General features: G+C 43.3%; 1 protein-coding gene across 1 annotated transcript in view; it reads left to right on the forward strand.

Annotated features, from left to right (window-relative positions):
- Positions 1–27,146, forward strand: part of CARMIL1 (capping protein regulator and myosin 1 linker 1) — a 314,559-nt gene that overhangs the window by 266,720 nt on the left and 20,693 nt on the right. The window contains exons 30-33 of the mRNA XM_035728384.1: positions 5,930–5,996; positions 6,241–6,437; positions 19,567–19,679; positions 26,075–26,504. Coding sequence (XP_035584277.1) covers positions 5,930–5,996; positions 6,241–6,437; positions 19,567–19,679; positions 26,075–26,504 — 807 coding nt within the window. The remainder of the gene's footprint in view (positions 1–5,929; positions 5,997–6,240; positions 6,438–19,566; positions 19,680–26,074; positions 26,505–27,146) is intronic.

Genomic DNA, 27,146 nt, shown 5'->3' on the forward strand with positions numbered 1-27,146 from the left:
ATTAGAGCTCAGTTCTTGGATGCCAAAGCCTTGAGTGCGAGACCTGCTCTTAAGAGAGGATGACCTCTCTTCACTCACTGGTCCTTCTCCTACTGTAACGGGAGATGTTGAAGTCAACAGGGTTAACGGAGTTCCAAAAAGTGTGCCAAAGCAGTAGAGGCGTGAGCTAATGACCTTTGTTCCATTGAAAAGTTGAGCGGTCTGTTGCCATGGTTTCCCTCTTCATAGGAACTTTTTTTTTTTTTTTTTTGCTTGCCTGTCGTTTTAGGAGTTGAACCAATTGAAAGGTCCCTCACCTTCACTTATAATGATCTTTAGGTGGATTAATTAGGACAGAGCACTTGTCTTGTTGATTTAACCTTTCACAAAAAGAAGGGAAGTCTAAAATTATCTGTGAGACTTAACCATCAGCTGTAACTCACTCATGTATGTATCCATAGTTTTGTCTTTAAGGAAACTTTCGAAGGGGTATGTGTTTAAAAAGGGGAGTGGGAGTCTTTATTTCAGGCAATTCAAGAATGTGTGAAAATGTATTTTTACTTTTCCTCCTTTCATCTAGCAAGGCTGTTTCAATCTAGTTTAATGAATCCTAAAATGAGATCTATTTGAAGAAAATTACCTAATAAAGTATGAAATGAGTCTGGAGACTGAGGCTTTTTTGGCACGTTGCTGATGGAAGCCTTTCTGATAAGCAGATAATATGCTGATGATAACGGTGATGTTGGTGATGGTTATGGGGAATGCCTCTGACTGGTGTGCCACCTTTTTGGTTTTTTTTTAGATTTTATTCATTTCTTTATAGCACACGCGTGTGAGCAGCAGAGGGGCAGAGGGAGAGAAAGAGAGAATCCCAGGCAGACCCTGCACTGAGTGTAGAACCTGCCACAGGGCTCCATCCCACGACCCTGAGATCATGACCTGCGCTGAAATTAAAAGAGTCAGATGCTCAGCTGAGTGAGCCACCCAGGCGTCCCTGTGCCGCCTTTTTCCTAAAGAGACCCAGACCCTCACATCCCCAGATTGCAGGGCCCCATTATTTCATCGTGTTGTGCATTAAGAAGAATTGGCAGAAAAAATAAGGAACTTGGGAAAAAAACAGTCAGCCCCAGGTAGATCGAGTAGGTAGTCTTCCTCAGGGTGTGTTTTCAGAAAATTTGGAAGACTCCCTCACCCCCCTACCCCCGCCAAGTACTTTGCTTTCACAAAGCCTGACATTCTATAACTGGACTTGTGTTTTGGTTGTGTTTTTAAAAACTCTTATAAATTTTCAAGCATTAAGAGGATGACCTAACAACTGTTGGTGATCAGTGGGGTTTAAAAAATTATTTAATTAGAGACTGAATGTAAAATATAACGCGTAAGGTATCATCACCCTTGATAACACTGTGGGTAGGTAGTTATTCTAGAACCTGGCATCAGCTCCATTCCTGAAAAGCTTTGGTAACTGAGGGGGAGAGAGAATTCAAAGCTACTTCATCCTAAAGTGCAGTGGGGAGCAAAGGGTGATAGAGAAAGACCCCCAGATGGGATGTTTCTACATGCCCGGAGATACCTTGTCCCCATGTTGTTTCTGGGTCTAGCAGTTTGACCCAAGAACCAAAACCTGCATGGAGTTTAACAGTGTCCATCCAGTGGTCTGTCCACTACGTGCCTTTGGAGCTGATGACGTCTCCATTCCCCAAATGGGGTCACTACCTTATGGGGTTTGTAGGCGGCATTCTGTATGCACTTAACAAGAGGTAACATCTCTAAGAGTTTCTGCTATTTTCAAGCTGTAATTGTGCTTCTGCTTATAAAGAGCTAGAATGGATGTGTTAAGCCAATATTTTGGCCTTATTCGTGCCTTATTTCTTTGCTATGAAGGCTTTTTATGGAGCTTTTCTGTTTGTGAACTGTGTCTCTCCCTTCCCTTTTCTTGTAATGCTGTTGCTTTATCTCTCTTCCATTCATATTTTTTTCCTTCCTTTTTGCTGCATGGAGACTCTCTGCTGTACAAGTGTAAGTATTTTTTGGTGGCTCTGCAGTTTCTGGCTGTACTACTTTGCTTTCTTGTGCCCCATCTGCTTCTGCGCTGCCCGGCTGGTTTTTTTGGAGACTCAGTGTCATCATCCATCTGTGGATCCTGTGTGAAACAGACAGCAATTTAGAGACAAGATTGGCTTTTACAAGACGGTTCAGCTAGCAAAACAGGCGATGAATTTAAAAGATCCTAGCTGTGCCTAAAACCAAGCAGAGTGTTGATGAAGAGGGTACCAACCTTCAAGAGGGGAGAGGTGGTTTTTCCCTTTGTGTAAAAAAAAAAAAAAAGTGATTACTTAAATGTCCGGGTTTTGTTTTGTTTTGTTTTTTCCTGATTCTTGCTTCCCAGGGTTGTAGAAAATTGGCATCATGATTTGCTTCTTGTATGAGAAGAATTTTTCCTAATTCATTTCCCAGCTTTTTTTTAACCAACCATGTTTTTGTTTTGTTTTTTGTTTTTTTGTTTTAACCTCAGGGAAAAGAAAATTAGGGATTCTTGAGCTCAAAGTGAGAGTGTTGTTTATTATTCTTTGCACAAACTTGATAAAGTGAGCAAGGCAGCTTCTCCATCCTATTTTTGTGGTGATAGAAACAATTTAATTCTCGTTTTAGAAAAAAAAAAGTATGTTAGGAATTACATGTTAAAAGTGAGTTTAACAGGAAAATAATGTTGTGCTCTTCGTCAGACTCCAGCCTAAGTCAAAGCATTAAAGTAGACCTATCACTTGAGTGACATGAGAATCGTTTTAATTCCATTATAAAAATCAGATCAAATGAGTAAGATTTCTGAGCAACGTAGACATTGTGTTGCTTTTGATTCCTAGAGAATAGGGCCCTGCCTTTTGTCCATAGTCGGCCATGGTGGGGATTTATTGATGGTTGGTGATGCCAGGATGAGAAAGAAGTCTTGCATGTGGGGTTTTCCTTCTAAAGTTACTTTTTAAAGGGTTCAACACTGTTCCTCCTATTTCTTGAGTATGTGAATTTGAAAATAATTTATTACAAAATGCATTTATAAAGTAATTTTGTCTAGGCCTAAAATAATAGTTAACCATGAATTGATTTGTAAAGAGTCCTTTGGTGTGTGTACCTCTTCTGCTTCAGGCCCTGACCCTCTTCATCTGAGGGGCACTTCTTGATTTCTCCTGTCAGTAAATACTCATTGACAAATGTCCAGGGCAGGAAATGAAGACTAGGAAAGAGTCTGAGAAAATTAGCCCTTTCATTTTGATACAAGAGTGTTAACAGTTCTGAAGAGGTTGGTAAAGCTAGATTTTTTTTTCCCCCCAGGTTGCAACTTATGTAATGAACAGGTGTGAGAAGGGGTTGGCAGGAGTGTATATAAACCAGATTTCTGGAGAAACATAGAATATTTGTTCCTAAATATATACTTGGGTAGATAATCATAGCTCATTGTTATATTCCCTCTTGCTTTAGCTTTTATATGTAACAGGATCATAGGAGTAAGCCAGTAAAGGGTGAGCAAGTTCAGTTTTTTATCTAAAACTGTTAAGGAAGAAAAAATTCAAAAGAAAGGAAAGAAAAAGAGAAATAAAATTCACTCCCCCCCATTGTTATACTTAAACCATCATGAAACTTTTCGTGTATCAAAAGAAATGTCTAAAATTGAGTTGCATTCTTAATACCAGATTCAGAAACTAGTTGATTTCGAGTCCTGCCTATTTTAGCAAAAGTCCATTGTCCCTGTCCAAATGTCAAAAACTTCGAAACTAACAGATATGTCACATACAGTGGGAGAGTTTCATGTGAAATGCAATTAGGAGGTATTTGCTCTTGTACAGAGCATATGAAATGAAGGATATCTTTGAAGCATTTGAAAGTCAAACTGAGAAGAGCGAACCTAGTTCCCCTTTGGTTGATGTCTGCCATCAAATATCCTGATGATTTCCTAAATTCCTCAGTTTGTCTATAAAATTAGGTTGAGCTGAATGACCTAGTTACAGATCGGCATCAGTTTGTAAATGTCTCTTTATATTTTCATATTGCTTATAAATATTATGTAGTCTATTTTATATATAATTGTACGTAAAATTCCATTTCATATATTTAAAATTGTAATATATTTGAAATGTCATAATTGTCATGTGTTTTACACACATTTGGCCTCTGTTATAAAGGTTATGTAGGGAAACGAGCCAGATTATTTTTGCCCATGAACACTCTTTCTATAAAATCTAATCAAGAGTCACAGGAAAAAATGTTGGAAGACATTGTCATTCCATGCATTTTTAAGCCTCTTTCTTCTTTATTTGTGGCTGTCTAAATGAATTGGCTGGAAATTATATCCCCAGCTGCTGCTTGATCCTGTTACCCATCAAGGTTGTACACAAAGTGGATGGAATACTGAAGACATTTTCATTAAACATAGTGTATATTTCAGGAGTTTGTGTCTCCTGAAAATTAATTATTTTTAGAGGTTCACCTATGAATAGACCAGTCAGTCCACTATCTTGTTCAGTCGACTGCAAGGGCATTTTGAGGGGAGAACAACCTGGAAGCTGGATCCCTTTCCAGTTGCATTGGATTGACTGTGTTTTTTACTGAACCCACAAAGCCTGTTGCTTTACAAATAGATACTCCTCAGATCGTCTGCCTTTAACTAAACCTTGAAAGAACCAAATCACCAAGTTTTCACTGTGTATTTCAGGAAGACCAGTCTGGATTTAAATGTAATTGCTCATCTTTTCTCTCCCTTTTCTCTCAATAATAACAGCAAAAGGATACTATTGTTAAATCTGGCATAAAATTCTTAGAACTGTAAAGTTGTTTGCTTTAAAGGTCAGTATGAACCAATTCATTCCTTGAACCAAAGAGAGTATCAACTGTGTGGATGTTTTTTGAGAAAGCCTTACATGGCACGCTATTAAATGAAAGACTACCAAGTAAGTTCTGTTATCTCTTAGTTTAGACAAATACTAGTTTCCAGTATCAGACCAATTAGAACATTCCTCAAGTCCATTCATCTGTATATTGATTTCGAAAGGTGTGGTTTGGAGGGATGTTGGGCCAGCCTTACAATGGGTCTGTCCCCGATGCTGCTTCTAATGCTGGCTTGAATGGGAGCTGTTGTCATCTCTGTGACTCAGTTTCTTCCTTCAAATTCGTTTCTCTAGGTGATGACTGAAGCCATCTCCCGTTTTCACACTTGTGGTCCTCTTGTGGGAGAAGCTAATCACCCTCTTTAGATTTGGCTTTACATCATCAACAGTTGGCACCAATGCTTAAGATGTTTTGGTGGTTTGGGTTTTGGTCTCATTTTTTAAAAGACTAACAGGATGAAGGACTCTTACTGAGAGGTGACAGCAGACGGACTTCTAAGTCATGGCAACTTTTTCCTAGTTAGCCTTTGCCCATAATATAAAAATCAAAATCTCAGTGGCAAAAGTATGAAACAAAACAGTTAACTGCTTAACTCCTGAAAGGGACAAAGAGTTGGGCGTTGCCTTGCATCCATGATGTTTGATGTTCCTGTGGTAATGAGCAGTAGATAGTTGTAGTTTCAATTGTTAGCGACTGGTGTTTACAATCTTTTAATCTGTTTTTTTTATATCCATTTTAATATCCTCAGGCGCAGCTTGGAATTACATTCCGTATCTTTCATTGTTCCTTTCTGCCATATAAATAGAATGTAACTGATAGGGCTGGAGGCAAGAAGCAAGCAGGGGGCTGTATCAGTTGAGAACATTGTAAACATTTAGAAATGTGTGGGTTCAGTCTTTCCGGTCAGGCTGTCAGATGTGACCAACCATCCTCTAAAGCAGCAAAACAAATAGTGTGAACATTTGAGCCCAGATGTTTCTCCACCCACCCCCCACCCTCAGAAAGGTTTCTGAAGTTTGAAACGCAAGTTTCTGTGAATACCTAAGCGCTTTCTTTATTTCGTTGCTAGATGACCCCTAAGTCCAAAAGGAAGAGTATCCATAGCCGGATGCTGCGACCTGTTTCCAGAGCCTTCGGTGAGTTATTTCTGAATGCCCGCCATTTCCCTATAACCATGAAACACGCCCAGCGGGGACCTCGGACCACCTCAGGGAGCCCTCCCAGGGATGCATGCTCTGTATGAGTAAATGTGGACAGGGATTGTGAAGTGATTTGTGAGCCCGTGTTTGCGCTTCCGTGATAGACTTAAAGTTACTTTGAGGAATTCTGTAATGCGTCTGTACGCAGGGCGCTTCAGCCCGGGGCTCTGCTTTATTTCAGAGATGGAGTTTGATCTCGATAAAGCGCTGGAGGAGGTGCCCATTCACATCGAGGACCCGCCTTTCCCTTCCGCCCGACAGGAGAAGCGGAGCTCAGGGTTTATCTCCGAGCTGCCTTCCGAGGAGGGGAAGAAGCTGGAGCACTTTACCAAGTTAAGGCCAAAGCGGAGTAAGAAGCAGCAGCCCACCCAGGCGGCGGTAGGTGGCCGGGAGGGGCCCCCTCTCCCGCTCGCCCTTTACTTCCCGGGGGAGCAGGAGGTGGGCGCGGGCGCCTGGCCCAGCACGGACGCTTGCAGCGAAGGGCGGCAGAACCGGCCCACCGGACGCTCGAGCACAGCCTGTCCGCTGGGCGCCCAGCAGTTTTTGAAAAGACAATGCTGTAAAGTTTCCAACGCTTCGGAGCAGAGTTGCCCTTGGAAGAAGCGCTTAGAAAAATAGCGGTCACGTGGGTGTGATAAATCGGCTACGTGTGTGGAATTTTTCACGTCTGAGTGCGACACGATGGAAAATAAGCACTAGAGCATTTGTTGGTGATTAAAAGTGGCTTGTGCGTAACTCGGGGGTGTACACTCTACTCTCCCTGTCCGCCTCCTGGTCTTGGGCTGTGCCGATGCCTCTGCTTTGGCTGATGTGCAAGCCCGCAGGTGTACAGAGGCGGCCGGGGGGGGCGCGGGGGAGCCGCTCTGGTACAGAGACGCGGCAGCTCCCGCACCTGCCGGAGGAGTTGGGATTGTTGGTGCTGAGCGGCTCTCGGGCTCCTGTGCTCCACACCTGCTGTCTCTCTTGTTCACCTTCCTTGCTCCGCAGTCCGCTCTGCGCCCGGCCACCTCTGCAGCTGCCCCAGGTCACTCCTGGCCGCATCCTGTGCGCACTTGTCTGCTGTCCTCTCGATGTCTCAGCGCTTACTTGACACAGAAAACCCTATCCTTCCCGAAAGCGATTTCCCGTGGGCCTCTGCGGCCCACACGCTTCTTTTCCACCCACCCCGCTGGTGAGGGCATTGAGTGTGTTGTTTGCTGCCTGGGCCCCGTGGTCAGAACCCTTGGTTACCATCTGTTGACTTCCGCCCTGTCTGTTCTCTGGGTTCAAGTGTTCCCCTGCTTCCTGAACTTAAGTGCCCCAGAGCACCTCGGGCTCCGCACATTCAGAACTGGGAGCCTCTCTCTCTGTAAACCCACCTTTCCCTCCTAGCGCCTTCCCCCAACGGAGCATTGACAATTCAGAAACCGTGATATGATCCTGAACACCAGGTCCCCACTGCCAACCCTGATCTGTCCACCTTCCTCCTAGTCATCCCTGACATTGCTGCTTCCCAGCCTGGGTCTCAGGCCTCCAGAGCTGCAGCCTTCTTCTTGTCACTTCCCCTCCATGCCCCACATATCTCTTGGGCTGACAACCATTTATCTTTCAGATCTCCACTTGCCTCAGTGTTCCAGGAAACCCTCCCTGTCTCCACCTCTGTGTTCCCATAGGCCTGTGCTTACATGACTCCAGGGGAGTTCATTCTCACAGACTGGTTTTGCACAGTGCACAACCTGAACAACCCTCCATGGAGGCCACGGCTCCTCCAGTGCCTGCTCCTCATAGCTGTTATAGGTACTTTTATACCTCCCACCATGATGTTCTCTAAGCACTCTCTCTGTGTAAGCTTCATGTGAGAAGGCGTGTGGTTTATTATCCTAGGATTTATTTTCAGTGCTCTATAGTAGATGCTCAACTGTACTTGTTGAATGATAGGTAGATGACTGGAGACAGAAGTGGATGAAGGTCACAATAATTATCTGTCTGGTCAGTCATTTATTCAAACTACCTCAGGCTAGTTGTGTTTAGTTTATTTCTCATTCAAACCTGAATAGCTTGACATGGTTTCAGAAAAACAAAAGGAAACAACTTCAGTGCTTTGTTTTCTGATTTACTTGATTTTAACGTTTTAGTATACTATTACATATTCTTTTGCTTCTTTTTTTTTAAGATTTTATTTATTTGAAAGCGAGAGAGAAAGAGAGTGCATAAGCAGAGGCAGAGGGAGAAGCAGGCTCCCACTGAGCAGGGAGCCCAATGCGGGACTCGATCCCAGGACCCCTGGGACCATGACCTAGCCAAAGGCAGACGCTTAACTGACTGAGCCACCCAGGCATCCCACTATTACATATTCTTAAAGGAATAAACTTTTTTTTAATTTTTTTGTTTTTTTATTTTTATTTTTTTTTTAAAGATTTTATTTATTTATTTTACAGGGAGAGACACAGCGAGAGAGGGAACACAAGCAGGGGCAGAGGGAGAGGGAGAAGCAGGCTTCCTGCTGAGCAGGGAGCGCGATGCGGGACTCAATCCCAGGACCCTGGGATCATGACCCGAGCCGAAGGCAGACGCTTAACGACTGAGCCACCCAGGCGCCCCAGGAATAAACTTTTTTTTTAAGTAAGGAAAAAGCCTTTTTAGATAGGGAGAAAGATGACCTCCACACTAGATTCTCGTTAGTTACTGAACGGCTCCTCTTTGGCTCTTTCCATGTGGAGAGTCATTAGCAGTGTAACTTGTACCTGAGATGATGGTTTGTTTCCCCTTGATTCCGGCGACCCATGGATAGAGAATGTTGTGAACATAATTTAAAAACCGAGAAGGGAAGGGAAGAAAGTGGAGCAGAGTGCTGGTAGAGGAACGTAGTAGGTATATGCCAGAGAGATTTGAACTCTGCCCACAGCAAAGCCCGGCTCACAGGTCCTGCTCACGCCCGGCTCTTCCATCCGAGGGACTCTGCTGGTGGCACGAGCGTGTGTCCTAAAACCGTGGGTTATGGTCATGGGTCCAAGTAGATCTGGCTTCCTCCCCAAGGCGTGGTGGACTGCGAAACATGGCGTAGCTTGCTTTTCTCTGGGCTCATGGTGAAAGTGTACTACTTTATGATTTTCAAAGTACTTCCTCCACTCTGTGAAGTGGCCACATTTTCAGCTAAGAATGAGGGGAGTGCAGCTGACCTTTCTCACTAGGATTCAGTCGTGATAATCATTTAATATTATTGTCTTGTTTTTGTTTTGCTAGGGTCGAGTGGACTCAGTCTATCCTAAGTCTATTTCAACTTTTCTAGAACTTGACCTTGACTTCTAATTCTCCTACTGAGCTTTTCTAAGTATCAGAATGCTCAAAGCCAAGGTGTGGCTTTTTTTTTTTTTCTTTTACCATTTTTGACACCAAATGTGTGGGTGCCTCCCGCCCCCCCCCACCCCACACACACCAACTAATTCTTCAACTCTGGACACCAACTGAGTGTCCCCCCAATTTAGTTCAATTCTGACACTACCTGGAGTTAGCGTAGACCCCAGAGGTTAAGGGCTTGGTGGCACCCGCACGTCAGATGCCAGTCCCAATGTGCCAACTGTACTTCTGACCAACTGGCTATAAGTTCAAGGGGGGCTTTCCACAAGCCCCTCCTTAGGTGTGGTAATTCGCTAGAATGGCTCACAGAACTCAAGAAGACACTTTACTTATTATTACTGGTTATTGTAAAGGATGTACCTCAGGAACAGCCAGATGGATGAGATGTGTAGGGTGAGGTAGGGGAGGAGGGGCTGGGAGCTTCTATGGCCTTCTCTGGGCGAGCCCCCGTCCCAGCACCTCAGTGTGCTTGCTGACCCGGAGGCTCTCCAAATCTCATCACTCAGGGGTTTTGTGGAAGTTCCATTAAGTAGGCACGATTGAGTAAACCATTGGTCATTGGGGACTAACTCCATCACCATGCCCTCGGTCTTCCCCAGGGCCAGGGATGGTGGTGAAAGTTCCAACCCTCCTATTATGTGGTTGGTTTCTCTGACGACAAGCCCTTATCCAGAAGGTCCCCACCAAGACTCACCTTTTTTTATCATCAACTCACGAATGACCGAAAGGGGCTTGATGGAAATAACAAAAGATGTTCCTTTTGGCTCTATCACTCAGGAAATTTCAGAGGTTTCAGACTCTGTGTCAGGAACCAGGACAAAGGCCAAATACACACTTCTTGTAGCACACAAGGCTAAGCTAGATACCAACTCGTCAGTTTCTACTGGGTCAAAAATACCTAGTGTTGTAACTTTAATTTTTGTGCCAAAAATATACAAATAAATATGTGTAAATATGAAGAGTAGATAACTACTTTTTAAAAAAACTAAGTAAAAATTTAATCTTCTAGTCAAACTACAATCCTTCTGAAACTACCATCTTTTTAATTTTTTTTTAAGATTTTATTTATTTATTTGTCAAGAGAGTGAGCACGAGCAGGGAGGAGGAACAGAGGGAGAGGGAGAAGCAGACTCCCCGCCGAGCAGGGAGCCCGATGCAGGACTCGATCCCAGGACCCTGGGATCATGACCTGAGCCGAAGGCAGACGCTTAACTGACTGAGCCACCCAGGCGCCCCTAAACTACCAGACATCTTATGAATAATTGTTCCACACGTTTTACCTATACATTTCAAGTCTTTACTGAACCTTTCTCTAAAAAAAAAAAAAAAACAAAAAAACAAAAAACAAAACCAATTTATTTTTAATAACAAGAGATAATGTATACCAGTTTCTTCTTTTTTCATTTCATTCATGTGTATATAAGAACTCTTAAGCATTACATTATGGCTGATTAGTCTGTAGGATTTCATCTTGGAATGCGGTAGTGAGAGAAGGATGTGAGATTCAGCCTGCGGGTTCCCCCTTTCCATGGCAGTGTGTGTCTGGACATGGGGTCGTTCTGAGCCTGAGCCAGCTTGCTTCTAAAATCCCAGCACTGCCCACATCATTGTGTCATCATGACAAATAAATGGAATAAACGTATACAATCCTTTATTAAATGTAAATATTGTCCCTCAAAACTAATATTTTCATTTTATTAGCATTAACTCTATTTACTATATTGATACTTGCTTTTCTCTGTGTCTCGTGTTCCCCCTCCCTGACACTGAAATGGGAGAGGAAGAGAAAAACATCCCTAGAAATGGATCCCGATCAGTCTTAGCCCCTCCCTCCTTGGGGAGATTTTTACTCATGTTTATTAAGGAGCAAGCCCACTAATTTATAAATTCAGATTCAAAAATTATTTTCTTAGTAGAAGTGACTTTTAGAAAGTCTGCTTTTGGGATGAGAGCTTCACATGGGTAAAGAGTGGCAGTGCCATTTTTGAAGGCACCAAAATGAGCCAGTACAACAGGTGAGAGAGGGAAAGGGGTGCAGATATTATGCCACATCCCCAGTATTTCCAGATGTGTTCGCACTTCTATCATAGTCCGTTGTGGGTGTGTCTGGTCAGGGGGCCCCACAGCGGTCATTCAGAGAGCCAGGCTGCTTTCCTCTACGGCTCCTCTTCGGTCCCTGGAGTCCTAGCTGGTCAGCTGGAGGCACTGTGAAGCACTCAGACTCACACCGAGGAGGTTTAATGGGTCAGGTCTGAAAGTGACGTTAGCCAGAGCGTGGCCGAGTGGCTGCCTGTCTGCATGTGAACCTGAGAAATTCGTTCTAACAGTGTCGGTCAACACGCAGGTGTGGCAGGAGGACCCACAGGGGCTTCATATGCATCCGATGCCAGTTAGCTGCTGCTTCTGCTGCCTCACCTCGCATAACCGTAGGGGAAAAGTATTCCCTAAAGGAAGATCCATCTGCAGAGAAGAATGAAAGAATATTGGACTGGGATTCAGGAAACCTGCCAGGGTCCAGGTCTAATGGCCACTAACTGGACTCCTCTCCACTGGACGGAGTTTTACAGACTATCTCTCCGTTCTAGGGAATGTGAAGCCCAGGGCAAGTAACTGACTTGCCTTTGATCATCCTCTGAATGACTGTTTCATATCCTACAATGGCTCTGCTCTGCACGATCCGTCACCATTCATTTGCCACAGTTTCTGACGTGGTTCCAGTGATGAAACAAATCAACTCTAATGAAAACACTAAGTCCTGGGGAATCAGTTGTCTCCACATGCTTCGAATTGCAGAATCACAGTATGACCGGGCTAGAAGGGATTTTGATGTCATCTTGCCGGTCCCTCATCAAGGACTTAAAAATCTCTATGCAGCCAGAGTAGTTAACCATTCTGGCTGTAGTGACCTCTCAGAAGCAGCCATTTCCTAGAAGCTCCAGTTGTTAGCATGTTATTTTTTTATGTGTTGCTGAAATCTGTCTTTATAATTTTAACCTGGCCATCTTGTTCCTATCATCTGGTGTGGCGCATGTCATTGAAGGAGACTTAGCAGACTTACAGATATTTGTGGGTTATTACTAGGTCTTTCCTTCACCAGTCTAAATGTCCTCAGCTTTTTCGATGTTCCTCATATGACACTGTCTGCAATCTATTTATGGTTTTTTATTACTCTTTTCTCAGTAAGTTGCAGGGCCATACCACCTCCTTCCTTCTAACTGCAATATTTCTATTTATTCACCCACAGATAGTATTCACTTCAAAAAAAAAACTAATTCCAGTATAGTTAACATACAGTGTTTTATTAGTTTCGGGTATGAGGTATAGTGATTCAGCAATTCTCTACATTACTTAGTGTTCATCGTGATAAGTGTGGTCTTAATCCCCTTCACCTGTTGCCCCCAACCCCCATCCCCCCCTCCGGGAACCATCAATTTGTTCTCCATAGTTGAGTCTGTTTTTTAGTTTGTCTCCTTTCGTTCGTTTTGTTTCTTAAATGAGTGAAATCATGTGGTATTTGTCTTCTTGGACTGACTTATTTCACTTATCATTATACTCTCTAGCTCCATTCATGTCATTGCAAATGGCAAGATTTCATTCTTTCTAATGGCTGGGTAATATTCTGTTGTATAGACTACACCTTCCATCCATCAGTGGACACTAGGGCTGTTTCTGTATCTCGGCTGTTGTAGGTAATGCTGCTATAAACATAGGGGTGCATGTAGCTTTTCGAATTATTGTTTTCATTTTCTTTGGGCAAATAACCAGTGGTGGAATTACTAGATTATATGGTAATTCTTTGTTTTGTTTTGTTTTGTTTTTTCAATTTTTTTGAGGAACCTCCATTCTCCACAGTGGCTGTACCAGTTTGCATTCTCACCCACACTGCGCGAGGGTTCCTTTTTTTCCCCACATCCTTGTCAATACTTGTTGCTTCTTGTGTTTTTGATTTTAGCCATTCTGACAGGTGTAAGGTGATAACCCATTGTGGTTTTGATTTTCATTTCCCTGTGATGAGTGATGTTGAACATCTTCTCATGTGTCTGCTGGCCGTCTATATGGCTTCTTTGGAGACATGTCTGTTCATGTCTTCTGGATTATTTATTTGTTTTTGCTGAGTGGGGTTGTAGAAGTTTTTTATTTACTTTGGATATTAACTCTTTATAAGATTTGTCATTTGCAACTATTTTCTCCCATTCCGTAGGTTGTCTTTTATTTTTGTTGATTGTTTCCTTTGCTGTGCAGAAGCTTTTTATTTTGATGGTTTTGTTTCTCTTGCCTCAGAAGACATGTCTAGAAAAAATATTGCTATGGCCAGTGTCATAGAAATTATTGTCTGTTCACTCTTCTGGGATTTTTAGGGATTCAAGTTTCACATGTAGGTCCTTAATGCATTTTGAGTTTACTTGTATGTATGGTATAAGAAAGTGGTCCAGTTTCATTCATTTGCATGTAGCCATCCAGTTTTCCCAACACCATTTGTTGAAGAGACTGTCTTTTTCCCATGGTATATTTTTGCCTCCTTTGTTGAAGATTAATTGACCATATAATCATGGGTTTATTCCTGGGCTCTCTGTTCTGTTTCAGTGATCTATGTGTCCTCTTTTGTGCCAGTACCATACTGTTTTGATCACTACAGCTTTGTAGTATATCTTGAAATCTGGGAATGTGATATCTCCAGTTTTGTTGTTCTTTTTGAAGATTGCTTTGGCTGTTTGGGTTCTTTTCTGGTTCCATTCAAATTTTAGGATTGATTATTCTCATTCTGTGAAAAATGCTATTGGTATTTTTTTTTTTAATACATTTGTCAACTTTTTTTTTAAAGATTTTATTTATTTGAGAGAGAGAGAATAAGAGATAGAGAGCACGAGAGGGAAGAGGGTCAGAGGGAGAAGCAGACTCCCTGCTGAGCAGGGAGCCCGATGTGGGACTCAATCCCAGGACTCCAGGATCATGACCTGAGCCGAAGGCAGTCGCTTAACCAACTGAGCCACCCAGGCGCCCGCTATTGGTATTTTGATAGGAATTACAGTAAGTCTGTAGATTGCTTTGGGTAGTATTTTAACTATTTTTTTTTTTCAATCCATGAGTACAGAATATCTTTCCATTTGTTTGTGTCATCTTCAGTTTCTTTCATCAGTATTTTATAGCTTTTAGAGTACACATCTTTCATCTCATTGGTTAAGTTTATTCCTAGGTATTTTATTTTTTGTTGCAATTATAAATGGGACTGTTTCCTTAATTTCTCTTTTTGCTACTTTATTACTAGTGTATAGAAATGCAATGTATTTCTGTATATTAATTTTGTATCCCATGACCTTACTGAATTCACTTATCAGTACTACTAGTTTTTTGGTGGAGTCTTTTGGGTTTTTTTCTATATGTAGTGTCATGTTTAGTGAAAGTTTTACTTCTTCTTTACCAATTTGGATGCCTTTTATTTCTTTTTCTTGCCTGATTGCTGTGGCTAGGTCTTCCAGTACTATGTTGAGTAAAAGTGGTGAGAGTGGATGTATTCACTTTTTAATAGCTGTATCATCTGGGTAACTGGTAGTGGTCACTCTCAGGCAAGGCCTATAATCTTCTGTATTTATAAATGTATTTCAGACAGAGAAAAAGGGGATACATGCATCAGGAAATGTGAACTTACCCCGAAATCCTAGTATACTTGCTGTTATATCTCACTGTCCAGAAATAAGCCATATTTCCAGCCCCAGGTACAAGAACATCTGAGAAAATAATGTGTTTCCCTTGGTCAGATGGATACACCAAATTAAGTCAGGGTTTGATATTGAGACTGTGTAGGCATGTGGCAGTTTCTGCTGTTACTTACACAGTTGAGAAAGTTTCCTTCCTAGTTTGCTAATTTTTTTTCAGTGAATGGGGGTTTAATTTGATTTTTTTTTTTTTCTTCAGTATTTCTGGAAATTGATCATTTATTTTTCTCTTTTGTTTTGCTATTGTGGTGAATCACAATAACAGACCTTTCTAATGGTACACACCAGTCTTGATAATAATTATGATACTTTTTTTTTAATTCTAGTATAATTAACATATAGTGTTATATTAGTTTCAGGTGTATACTCTTGCTTTGTTTTAATATACTGCTGGGCTTTGTTTACCGTATTTTATTTGGGATTTTTTTAATCTATGTGCATAAATAAGAGAGACCTGTAGTTTTTCTTATTCTTATCTAGACCATCCATCTACTTTGGGTTTCAAAATTATACTATCTTCATAAAATTAGTTTGGAAGTTCTCCCTTCCTCTTCTCTGGAACTGTTTGTATATAATGGAGATTTTCTGTTCTCCTGGGAAACCCTCTGGGCCTGATGGGTTGTTTGTGTGCAGGTGATGCTTATATGTAGATTCCTCTCCTAGGGATTTGATTTCTTTTGTTACAGATCTAATCAGATTACCTAATTCTTCTTGAGACCATTTTGGCTATTGATATTTTTCTAGGATATCATCTACTTGTCTAATTGTTCATTTAGTTGTTTGTAGAATTCTTAGAACTTTGTAATCTCCTGAACCATAGCTGTGTCCCATTTTTTCCCCTTTTTGATCTATTTTGCTTCTCCTAATTTTGCAAGGTTGTCTCTCTTATTAGTCTTTTTTTGCAGGGGGGGGGGCAGAATCAGCTTTAGTTTTATTTGTCCTCTCAAATTCATCAATTTTTGTCCTTTTATTATGTTTCCTTCATTTTACATCCTTCGGTTTCCTTATTTTCTGACTTTATTGCTTAGCTCTCGCTTCTCCATGAGTCTTACTGTCTAATGTATGCATGTAAGATTCCATGATTATTCAGCTCACTAATTAGCACTCTTTGGGTTTATGTGTTCAGAGTTACTAATAATACACTAATTGTCCTTCCTTCCTGCCCATCTCTCTCCATCCGGCCTGTGGAGACATGAGAGATTTGGCAGCTGCCTTGTCAGAATCCAGGTGCACCACCCCCAGTGTTTCCTTGGTGTGTTCATCTTCATAATCCTGACGGAGGGTGGTCTGAATTGTCATTAGTCCTCATAATCACTGGCTCATCTTCTAAGCATTCACAGATTTTCCTTTTAGCATGTATTCATACACCAGAGGTGCAAAATCTACCTTCTTGATTTGTCAAATACCGACAACAGCCATTCCGATGCCCTATTTTCTTTGCAAAAGCCTTTCTCTACGCACAGATGGAGCCCGTTCCAGCCGCCTCGGGGATAGGATTTCTGCTCTCCCCTTCCAATAACGATACTACACTTTTTAATCTGAAATTTATGCTCCTTGACAGAAAGACCAAAGTCAAATGGGATTTGGGCAACTTCTGATGTCTCCATGTCCCTTCCTTTCCTTTTGCTAGCAACTGAGCTAAAACGGCGTGTGTGTTTAGCCTTGAACTGTTCGGACAAACTGTGTTTCCTTTTTGTGTTCGATATTTCTGCTGCTCTTCTACAAGCCGCTTCCTAGTCCAACAGATGCATTTTAAACCACATCTCACTGAGGATCTCCCAGCGACTCTGGACTTCTCGTAACCTCTCTGCTCTCAGCCGTCTTCATCTCTAAAATGACAGGGTTGGACTGGGGGATCTACCTCAAGGTCCGTCCAGCCCTGAAAGCTGGCCCGTCCTGCAGGAAAGCAGACTGCTCTGTGGAGCCCTGTCTGCTTCCATCTCTGAAACCCACTGATGTTCTCCCTGAGCCCCAAGAACTTTTTGTGCTTGCTCTGCATTCTGTTTCAAAGCAAGAAGAAAGGGTGTAAAGGAGAAATTTATGCTAGTAAAAAGTAATTTTTTTTTTCCTCAAAATGGGAAAGAGAATTTGAGAGGGAGCCTCCGAGGGGAAGCATGGGTCTGCTGGAAGGAAGCCCCATGTTAGGACCATATGTCCTGGGCTCATAATCCTTCTCATCCATCAGTCAGGGCACCTGTGTGGGTGCCCCTCACTCTCTGAGCCACAGTTTGATCTGTGACTAACCAAAAACTAAGATAAAACGATCTTTCCTTTTCAGTGCAGAGTAGATGTGAACATGAAATCATAAAGTGCAAGACACTTGTATAAACGATCAAGCATTCAGCACACACAGGGAACCATTGTTACCGTCGAGGTCCCAGTCTCCATTAAAATGCTAACAGAAGCAAGTTCTGTGCTACTTTCATCTTTTGTGATAAAAGTGAATCTGAGAGCTGCTTTCTCTCCCTAATTGAATTATAGAACTTTGCTGATTCTCTGCTCTATTATAATACATAGGAAAGCCCTGCTCTAATATAAAGCACCATTCAGATGAGAGGTATAATTGTTATTATTCACATTTCACAGGAGTTCTTTTGTCTATGATCTGTTATCTGCTCACTTTTCAGTATCTCACAAACATGAACTCAGACACACAGCTCATTTTCATAATGGAGATTTCCCAGTGAGTGAAGTGGATGATTGCTTAAAGCACATGATTGGCTTTTTCTTTAAACAGTGCATATGCAGACATGGACATGAGCCAAATTCCCCCAGAGGCAACTTGACACTTGCAAATCAAAATTACAGAAAGCCACTTCCCCACCACTCTGTGGCAAGACCTTCAGACCAGATATCTCATCTACAGGAGAATTTGTCCTTGTGCCCAAAGGAATGGGCAAAATACGCACTCTTTCTCAAGGGCCCACAACCTATTGGTGTGAAATATTAATACACCATTGCAGACACAAATCAGACATGTGGCTGAGCTCACTGAGTTGTCCATTCAAAAAGAAATGCTAACTTGGTAAATTATTTCCTTATAGCTTCTCTTCTAAGACCCAAGCTTTCAAGTGTCTGCTGGATGCCTGACCCTGGGTTTCCCACAACACTTCAAATGCTCGTCAGAAATCGGACTCATCATTTCTTTCCCCAAATCTGGTCTTTGAACTGTGTTCCCTAGAACCATGCTCCCCATTCACCCAGCCTAGAAACTTGGAGCTCATCGGAGGCACCTCAATTCTTTGTATTCTCACTTCTCCAGCCCTTAATTTGCTCGTCTCCTCCAGATTAGACTAGACTCTTCCAGGAATCTTTCTTTTGTGTTCCTGAACAGATTCCCCTACATACATTCCCTGGCTTCTCCAGTATGTCTGTCCTTCATGCTGCCCTAGAATTATCTGAACAAAATTCAGGGTGGGCCATGCCCCTCTTTTGTGGGCTCCCTGTCACCTGCAAAGTAAATTCCACACTCTTCAGCATAAGATTCGAGGCTATTCACCATAGGTCATTGTGTTATTAGTTGGGAAGTGTTCATTCAGCTAGAGATAACGAGAGATACACAACTAAACATGACTTAAATAGTGAGAAACAACTGATTTTTCTCACCTACCAAGAAATCCAGAAGTCTCAGGATCAAGGACTGGTTTATTCAACAGCAAAGCACAAGCACCCAGGTGTTTTCTGCTCTTCTGCTCTGTCATCCAACACATGTTGGCTTTTGCCCTCAGGCTTGCCCTCTCTTGAACCCCACATGGGTACTTTGGCTCCATCACATCCTCCCCCATATAACCGTGCAGGAAAACTACATTCCTTCTTCTGCGGGAAAACCTGCTCATGAGCCCCTAGCCGATCTCTCTTATATCTCACTGACCACAATTCTGTCGTGCGCCATACCTACCAATCATGGGCAAAGAGAGAGAATTATGGTATTTGACTTATACAAGTAAGTATTCACACCTTGAAATCAGGATTCTTCCCGCCAGAAAGAAAGGAAGTGGGGAAGGGGTTTGGTTGCAGAGGCCCCTGTTAGGATCTGCCAGGGTTTGTACCCAGCACTTAATCCCACCCACACACCACTGGCCCCTGGCCGCCGGAATGCTGTCCAGTCTCAGAACCTAGCCCCTGTTTTCATTTTCCCACGCATACTCTCTTTCCTTACTATCACCTGCAATTCCTGGTTCCACCTCTAGGGGCGCCTCGCAGTCTGGTAGGGGGAGCTGTTTGGGGAATTGAGGGGTGGGGAGCTGCCGCCAGGCTGTGCGTTTGTAGTGCATGCCTCGCTTTTGTTTCTGCCCCTGGCACAGTCCTACATGGGCCTTCCATTACTGTAGACCGTAAGGGTCCTCAGTTAGCCGGTCTTGTCCTTCCCGTGGCACTTAGAACCGAGCGTGGACTGGGACGGTGACGTTTGCCCAATGACGCTGCCCGAGTTACCATTCCCTGTGTCTGACTTGCAGGTCTGCGCCGCTAGCGTCGTCCCCCAAGACAGTGAGCAGAACGGCCTTATGGGGAGAGTGGACGAAGGTGTGGATGAATTTTTCACCAAGAAGGTGACCAAAATGGATTCCAAGTGAGTTCAGAATCATTCTGCTAATAATACTGCTTAATGCACATTTAAATTACTAAGTTGCCATGAAACTTAACCATGCCAAGGTTTGTTTATCTTATTTTATATATATTACATAGGGTTGACTATTCTGATGGTTTGCAAAACGTGATCTCCAGGCCAGCGATCTCACTTGTCAACTGGGAACTTACTAGGAATGCAGATTCTCAAGCCGCTACCCCAGATGTGTAGAATCAGAAACTTGGGATGTGGGGCCCAGCAATCTGTACTTTAATAAGCCTTCCGGGGTAAACTGAGGCATGCTCAAGTTTGAGAACCATTGTCCTGTTCTAAAATAGAACACACCCAGGTATTTCTTTAGGGTTTTACCACCGGCACCTGGATGACTCTATTCCAGAGTGGTGAACTTTGAGAGCTGACATTACTTATTTTTAAATTCTCCTCACTCAGAATTTAGTGGGGGATGGGCGGGGGGCACTGTATCGCTGCTAAAATGGCACGGCTTCCAGACAGTGTCAACATGAAGTTGTCTTATTTTCTTATTCGTAAGTGGTGTTTCCTTAAAAGACAGTCCTTTTATGAACTTCTATTAACAGCTGTTTAACCTGGAACACTTCCAGCATTAAGCAGAATTTGTACCGAGTTATTTAATCCCCAACCAAAATGCAGATCTATCCCCAAATACACTCTGAACATGGATTTGTGTCTGTGGTATTCTTCACCTGGGGATAGCAAATTCAGGAATGAATTGAAACCATAGCGATAAGCCGAGGGTGGGAGGGTGGGCCGGCCAGCACAGGTGGGGAAGAACCTGGTCCATTCCGTAGATGGATGTGCCTTATCTTGCCTCAGCAGGACGGTGAGGTGGAAATAAGTGAAGTTTTTATATCCATACCAGTATAACTCACTGCACGTTAGAAGCTTCAGGACCCAGGTATTTGTCTTCTTTGACACTGGCCTTGAAGCTTGGCGTCCGAGGAAAGATTCCATGCTCCCATTCTTCAAGAACCAACCTCAATGTCATTTATTCTTTGAAGCTGTCTCAGGACTACTCTGTCCCCACCCCCCAGATTAATTGCTCTTTCTCTGCTGCTGACTCAAAGCTTTTTTTTTTTTCATCCTTTGCACCCATCTGTTAGAGCACACATAATCCTCTGAGCGTTTCTTCTGTTTTAAATTTTTTTACAGTATGAGGAATGGACGGATGTACTCTCAGTGTAAAAGATTCAGGCAGTCTGACGTGCCAACATAAACAGAACGAAATGGCAAAGTCCCTTTTAATGATGTGCTCAAAAGTCATCTGTTGCCAGAGAATGCTTGTTCTTCAGAAGCATCCCCCAGGTCTTACTGTTCGTTATAACTTGAGCGTCTGACACAGCCCTGTAATATAGAGTCTGTCTTCAGTCACAATTGGTTGAATGAATTTAGACGGCCCACAAACTACAGACACCGCTGGGGGCTCACCTCCTCCTAAATTTCAGAAGTTGATGTGTTGTTAGTGGGAGGTGTATGCATGCTTGGTCTGAACCATTTACACCTGCCCCCGTGTCATTTCCTGCATCCTTATGATGCCTTCTTCTGTGACGGGCTCTGCAGGAAAGTTAGGTGAATTTTAGAAGGTATAAAATCCACTTTCTACAAAGATACTGCTCTGGGAGTATGTTCCAGGGCACAAATAATAGAACTAGAAATCAATTTTCATCAAATAATGATGGAATCTACTAGAAGTTTTGATTTTTTATTCAATTCTTTTTTGTTATATAAAAACAGACTGTCAGTTTGATGTGTAAAGGGCTAGACACGGGTAAAATCTGCAAGTTGTATGAAGAACATTTGCAAATCAAAGTTATAAATGCTCCTAGTTTAAAACACCAGATGTTCTACAAGGCTCTTACCAAAAAAACCCCCCAAAAAACAAAAAAACTCTATTGTTTCTTTCCTCACTCCCTATTCCCCAGAGACAATTAATTCCTATGCCTTTAGCTGTTTATTTTTTATTTATCCTTCCATATTCTTTAATAACATTTTTTGCTATTTCCTGTTTTTCAGGTTTAGATAGCAAGCATGACTGTTAGCTCCTCACTGTAGAGGATAATTTAGCTCTGATACATCGTGACCCTACTGCCCACCACACACACACACACACACACACACACACACACACACACACACACACTCTCTCTCTCTCTCTCTCTCTCTCTCTCTCTCTCTCTCTCTCTCTCTTTCATGTGAATATTCATGGCTGAGTTACACCATCTTTGGGTTTGCTCTCCTTTACAGCCTCTTAGGTTCCCTGCCATTAATAATCATCCCCTTCCCGTTGGCTTACTTTTCTGTATTCCTGTCCCTGCCATATCCCATACCTCTCCAAGAAAGGAATAAATCTCCTCCGCGTTTGTTCAGGAATCCTCCGTGTCATCTCCTGCGACAGACAGACATACCCTTCACTGCTGCCTGACCAACTGCGTGTGGCCTCTGGGCCCATTTCCCTGCCGTTAACCCCCGCCACCTCCCATCTCTTTCTGCTGGGGGCTTCCCTTGGCCACATGCCTGTGTCCTTTCCCTGTTTCCTTTGGCCTGTGTTTTCTCCTTCCTCCTTTGACTGCCTTGTTTTGGTGAACGACCTCCTCCGGTTGCCTCCTGAGAAGGGCAGCTTGCGGGGGGAGCATCTGAGACTTGTAGATCTGTCTTTCGTTTTGATTAACAGTGTGACTACGTATAGAATTCTCGATTGAATCCATCTTACCTTAGAATTTTCAAAACCTGGTCCCATTCCCTTCTAGCTTCTAGTGTTGCTGTAAGAATCTGTCTGTCGGGGAGCAACAATACTCTGTCCCCTTCAAGGTCCTTCTAGCTGGACTTAAGAATCAAATTGACATGAGAAAGATTAACAGGAGAGAATCAAATATAATAGTGTATATACAGGGAAGCCACACAGAGGGGAAATTCCAAAGACAGGCAAAATGAGGCACATATGTCGTTTTGAACTAAGGAGAAGGCGACAGGGGTCTGGGACTTCAATGGGAAGGAACGCAATTCTCAGGAGGAGTAAATGTTTGGTTCACAAATGTCTGCTGAGCCACTCAGACAATGGGACATAGAGGCCTGGTCCAACAGGCCTTGATAGGTTCCTCGCCATCTACCACTCCTGGTTCATAGCGTAATGTAGTTCTCGATGCCCACAGCTCTCTTCCTGGAGCAGCTCCTCTATCTAAATTCTTTTAGGCAGTCAAGGGGGGATGTAAGGAGTTTTTTCCTGAATCCGGCTGGGTTTTGATGACTTGTTCACTCAAAATAATCTTCGTGCCAAAGCAGCCCATCTTGAGGCAGCCTGGCCTTGGCCCGTACAAATCCAGTGTCGTCATGAGCCCTGGTCCTTTGTTACTTGTTTTTGTTTTTACTCTTTTTCTGGAAGCGCTTGGGATTTTCTCTTTGTTCCCAGAAATTTATGATGATTGGCTCTGGGTAGCTTTGTTTTGTTTTGTTTTTTTTGTTTGAACCCCTTTGCTAGGCCCTAATGAGCCATTTCAATCTGAAAATTCATGTGTTTTGGTTCTGGGAGTTTTCTTGAATTATTTTTTTCATAATTTCTTCCCTTCCTTCTTCTCTGTATTCTTTCTCTAAAACATCCATTATTCAAATTATGTGTTTTCTCTATGAATCCCTAGTTTTTGTTTTATTTTTATCTTTCTCATTTTCTCATTCTTTCTGTTACCCGCCCCCTATTCCTTGCCGTCTGGGAGATTCCCTCAGCCAGCTATATCTTCTAACCTTGAGTTTTACCTCCTGCTATCACATTTTCCTATTATGCCTGTTTGATGGTGCAACAGTTTTTTGCTCCTTCATTTGAAATGAAATAAGACACTAGTGAGCTTGGAAGTTGGTGTCTTAGAGGCAGTGAGGCTTCTAACAGGATGCCGGGAGGCCAGCAAGGAGGCGGCCGCGGCCCGCTGTGGGGAAGGTCAGAGGGCTGTCCTGGCAGCGTCCACGAGAGGCTGGATCCCACCAGACAGGCCCAAGATGGTGGTGCCACGATAGGAAAGCCCTGAGCAAGTGAGGAAGAAAAAGCGGGAAACCCTGCTTCCCCACACCAAATAATGAATATTATACTCTCTTGTTAACTGCACATAAAAGGTAGAACCCCAAACCCCCGCACATAGCTCGCTGTCTCTTAAGCTTACCTACTCACCTCTTGAGCGTATAATTTATTTTTTGTTTTGTTTTGTTTTGTTTTTTTAAAGATTTTATTTTTAAGTAATCTCTCCACCCAGTGTGGGGCTTGAACTCATGACCCCAAGATCAAGAGTTGCTTGCTGCACCCATTGAGCCAGCCAGGTTCCCCTTGAGAGTGTACTTTTGGTTTAATAAACTTTCCTGCTTATGTTGCTTATCCACTGTGTTGTGTGCCCTGTCCTTCAGTTCTTCCTCCTGATGAGACCAAGAGCATTCCAGGACATCTTTGGGACAGGCTGGGTCAAGGGCCCAGAGTCTCCCCAGTTCACCTGGCAACAAGTAGAGTCTGTTGACTGGTGGACTTCCATGTAGGGTACCCTTCTTGGATCATTTTGTTGGGCAAGGGTCTCCCTGACTATCTGAGTCTTTGGGTCTTTTCTCTTGAGCTTGTTGAGAAATTTGATCTCCTGCCTGGAGGGCATAAACCTGGCTGCCCTATTCAAGGATCCAGAATGAGAGAAAGAGCTTGTGAGTATCACTGTTCCAATATGCAGGCTTTCCTGTGCTTGCAGGGGAGGAAAAACAATTTTCTCTCCACCCTTCTAGGTTCCTGGCTCAGATACTCCTGTGAAAGACAGATTAACAGAAGAAAAACAGAAGTTCAAGAACAAGGGTGCTTCCTATATATGTGGGAGAGACTCAGAAAAACTGAGTAGCTTCCCAGAATGGCTCAAGCCACCACCTTAAATGCCACTTTCAGCTAAAGACAAAAGACACAGGTTGGGATGGGGGGGCAGGAGGGGCGTGAGAGAAGTGTGGGGAGGTTACCAGGAGAAGGTCTCTATGAACAGGGTGAGGGTGTTACACGGACTTAAGTCCATACCTCCTCCATTGGTAAGCTTCTAGAGATTTAGTTCTCCTCCTCCTCTTCCTGCTACTGAGAGGAACACACCCTTATAAATGGAGATTTCTCTTATAAACAGCTCTTCCCAAAGGGCAGCTTCTCAGTTCTCAGAGCTGCTTCAGCATCTACTATTTCTTTTTATTTTCTTATGTTTGCTCTTCTTGAGCTTAACCTTGATTTTTATTTTATTTATTTTTTAAGCCATTCCTATTTTATTTACTTTATTATGTATTATTTATTTTTATTATGTTCAGTTAGCATCTGCTATTTCTTAATCAGCCTAAAATAATCCTTGTGCCAAAGAGGTATATTTTGGGCTGCCACGGTCTGCTGCCCCTCACCCTCCCCGGCGGGTAAACTTGGGCGCGAAGGGGCAGTTTTGGTCTCTGGTTTGGGGAGAGGACCTGCGGGTTGGTGAGTGGGCTCTGGCTCTCTCCCTCTGTAGAGCCCCCCTTCACTTCTGTTCCCAGAGGCGCCTGGAGCCCCGTGCGAACCCGCCACCTCTCATCTCCCCCACCAGCGCTTCAGGGAGCAGCTTTCTACGTCTGTTGAGTCCATTTTCACTCACAATTGTCTTGGCTTCCAGACTGTGTTGTTTGGCCTTTCTTCCGCTCTGGGGCTTTTGCCTTTATTTTTTTTCTTTACACCTTTGGCCATGGTTTCACAGGGGACTCAGAGGAGCTAATGGGGTCTGCGTCTTCCATCTCTAAGTGAAAGGCACCAGGGAGACCTCCCATCGGCCCCTTGGACTTGCTTTTTCCCCTGCCCATTCCCCCGTTCCTGAATATTGTCTTTCATTCCTGCACATTCTCTTTTGTACAACTCTCTACCAAAGCTCACTGTCCTTGTTGCCTCTTTTAGTGATATTACATTTAAGCAAGAACCCACATCTTTGTTTGAGTTGAGCGCTAACGGTGGGATTTCAGATGTGATCTAGTGATTATGCAAGGATTTTAGGTAGCCGTGGGGAAATCTGGCCCTTTCTAATGCCAAATTAAATAAGGCCATCCCCCACCTGTGTCTTTGAGAAGCCAGCTTTGCTGGAAGTTCTTACAAGTCGAGAGGCCATTGACCAGAGCGTTTAGATACAGAAATACCTACCCCTTCAGGTTTTCATTCTTAACTGGTGGTACCTCCCTCTCCTGACCTATGACTATGATAACATTCCACATTTCTATTTATCAAGGTCAAAGACTCAAATTTTTTAACTGCTTTGGAATGGCCGCTAGAGAAGCAATCATCTCCGTATTTGTATTTTGACTGATTCTGGCTGGAGCTTTAATTACAGAAAACCCATAGTATTTGTTCTTTCGAATCCCAGGAGATCATCAGCAAGAGGCTCAGAATCCCACGAGCTTAGCGAAGGAGGAGATGAAAAGAAAAAGCGAGACTCTCGGAGAAGCGGCTTTCTCAATTTAATCAAATCTCGGTCCAAATCTGAGCGGCCACCCATGGTCTTGACGACGGATGAACCGTCTTCACCAAAGGGGGCCATCAGAAGTCCGGCCACAGACACCCCCAGGAAGGACGCAAAGCCCGCAGAGTACAACGGCAGTTCGGAGCGGACAGAGGAGATAAAAACCCCCGACTCCCTTGAGGAAGGTCAAGGGGAAGACGTCGGCAAGGTGGAGCGGAGTGACAGCAAGAGGAGTCCTCAGGGCGGGCGGAGGTACGGCGTCCAGGTGATGGGCAGCGGTCTGCTGGCAGAGATGAAGGCCAAGCAGGAGAGGAGAGCAGCCTGTGCACAGAAGGTGAGGGTGCGTCCCTTCTGACTCGGTTGTCTGTGTGATTTGCCCCTTCTTGGTTTTTATGGGCGAGAGAGGTACAGAGCTAGCCTGTTCGATGAAGGAAAAATCCAAATCCAAAAGTCTTTTTCCAAAAGAACCCAGAGCACAGACAACAAGGGCAGGGCCGTGTTTTCCCTCCAGCATGAGGGCCGGCTCTTCGGAGCCACAGTGTTTGAAGGTAAGTCGTTGGCTGAGACTCTGCCGGCCTTTCCCCACCTGCCGAGGTGCTTTCTGTGTGAGTCAGGAGCCTGGGAATGCAAGTAAATGCTCAAAGCTGGGGAGAGGACCAGTCTGTTGAATCCAGAATGAGACCTGAGCGTGACCAGAAACAGAACTGACAGAGGCTAATAAAAATACTGAAACCATGGGGGTGCCTGGCCGGCTCAGTCAGTAGGGCATGTGACTCTTGATCTCAGGGTTGTGAATTCAAGCCTTGTGTCGAGTATAGAGATTACTTAAAAATAAAAAAAAAACAATCTTAAAAAATACTGAAACCAGATTCTAATTATATGAAAATAGATCTGCTTCTCAGAGGGTCAAAGTATTCTGTTAGAATTAATTGAATACTTGGTCATTGAGATATATTGTGGATTGCTATGAAGAAAA

Source organism: Zalophus californianus, chromosome 7 (assembly GCF_009762305.2).
Source record: "Zalophus californianus isolate mZalCal1 chromosome 7, mZalCal1.pri.v2, whole genome shotgun sequence".
In the NCBI taxonomy this organism is placed as follows: domain Eukaryota; kingdom Metazoa; phylum Chordata; class Mammalia; order Carnivora; family Otariidae; genus Zalophus; species Zalophus californianus.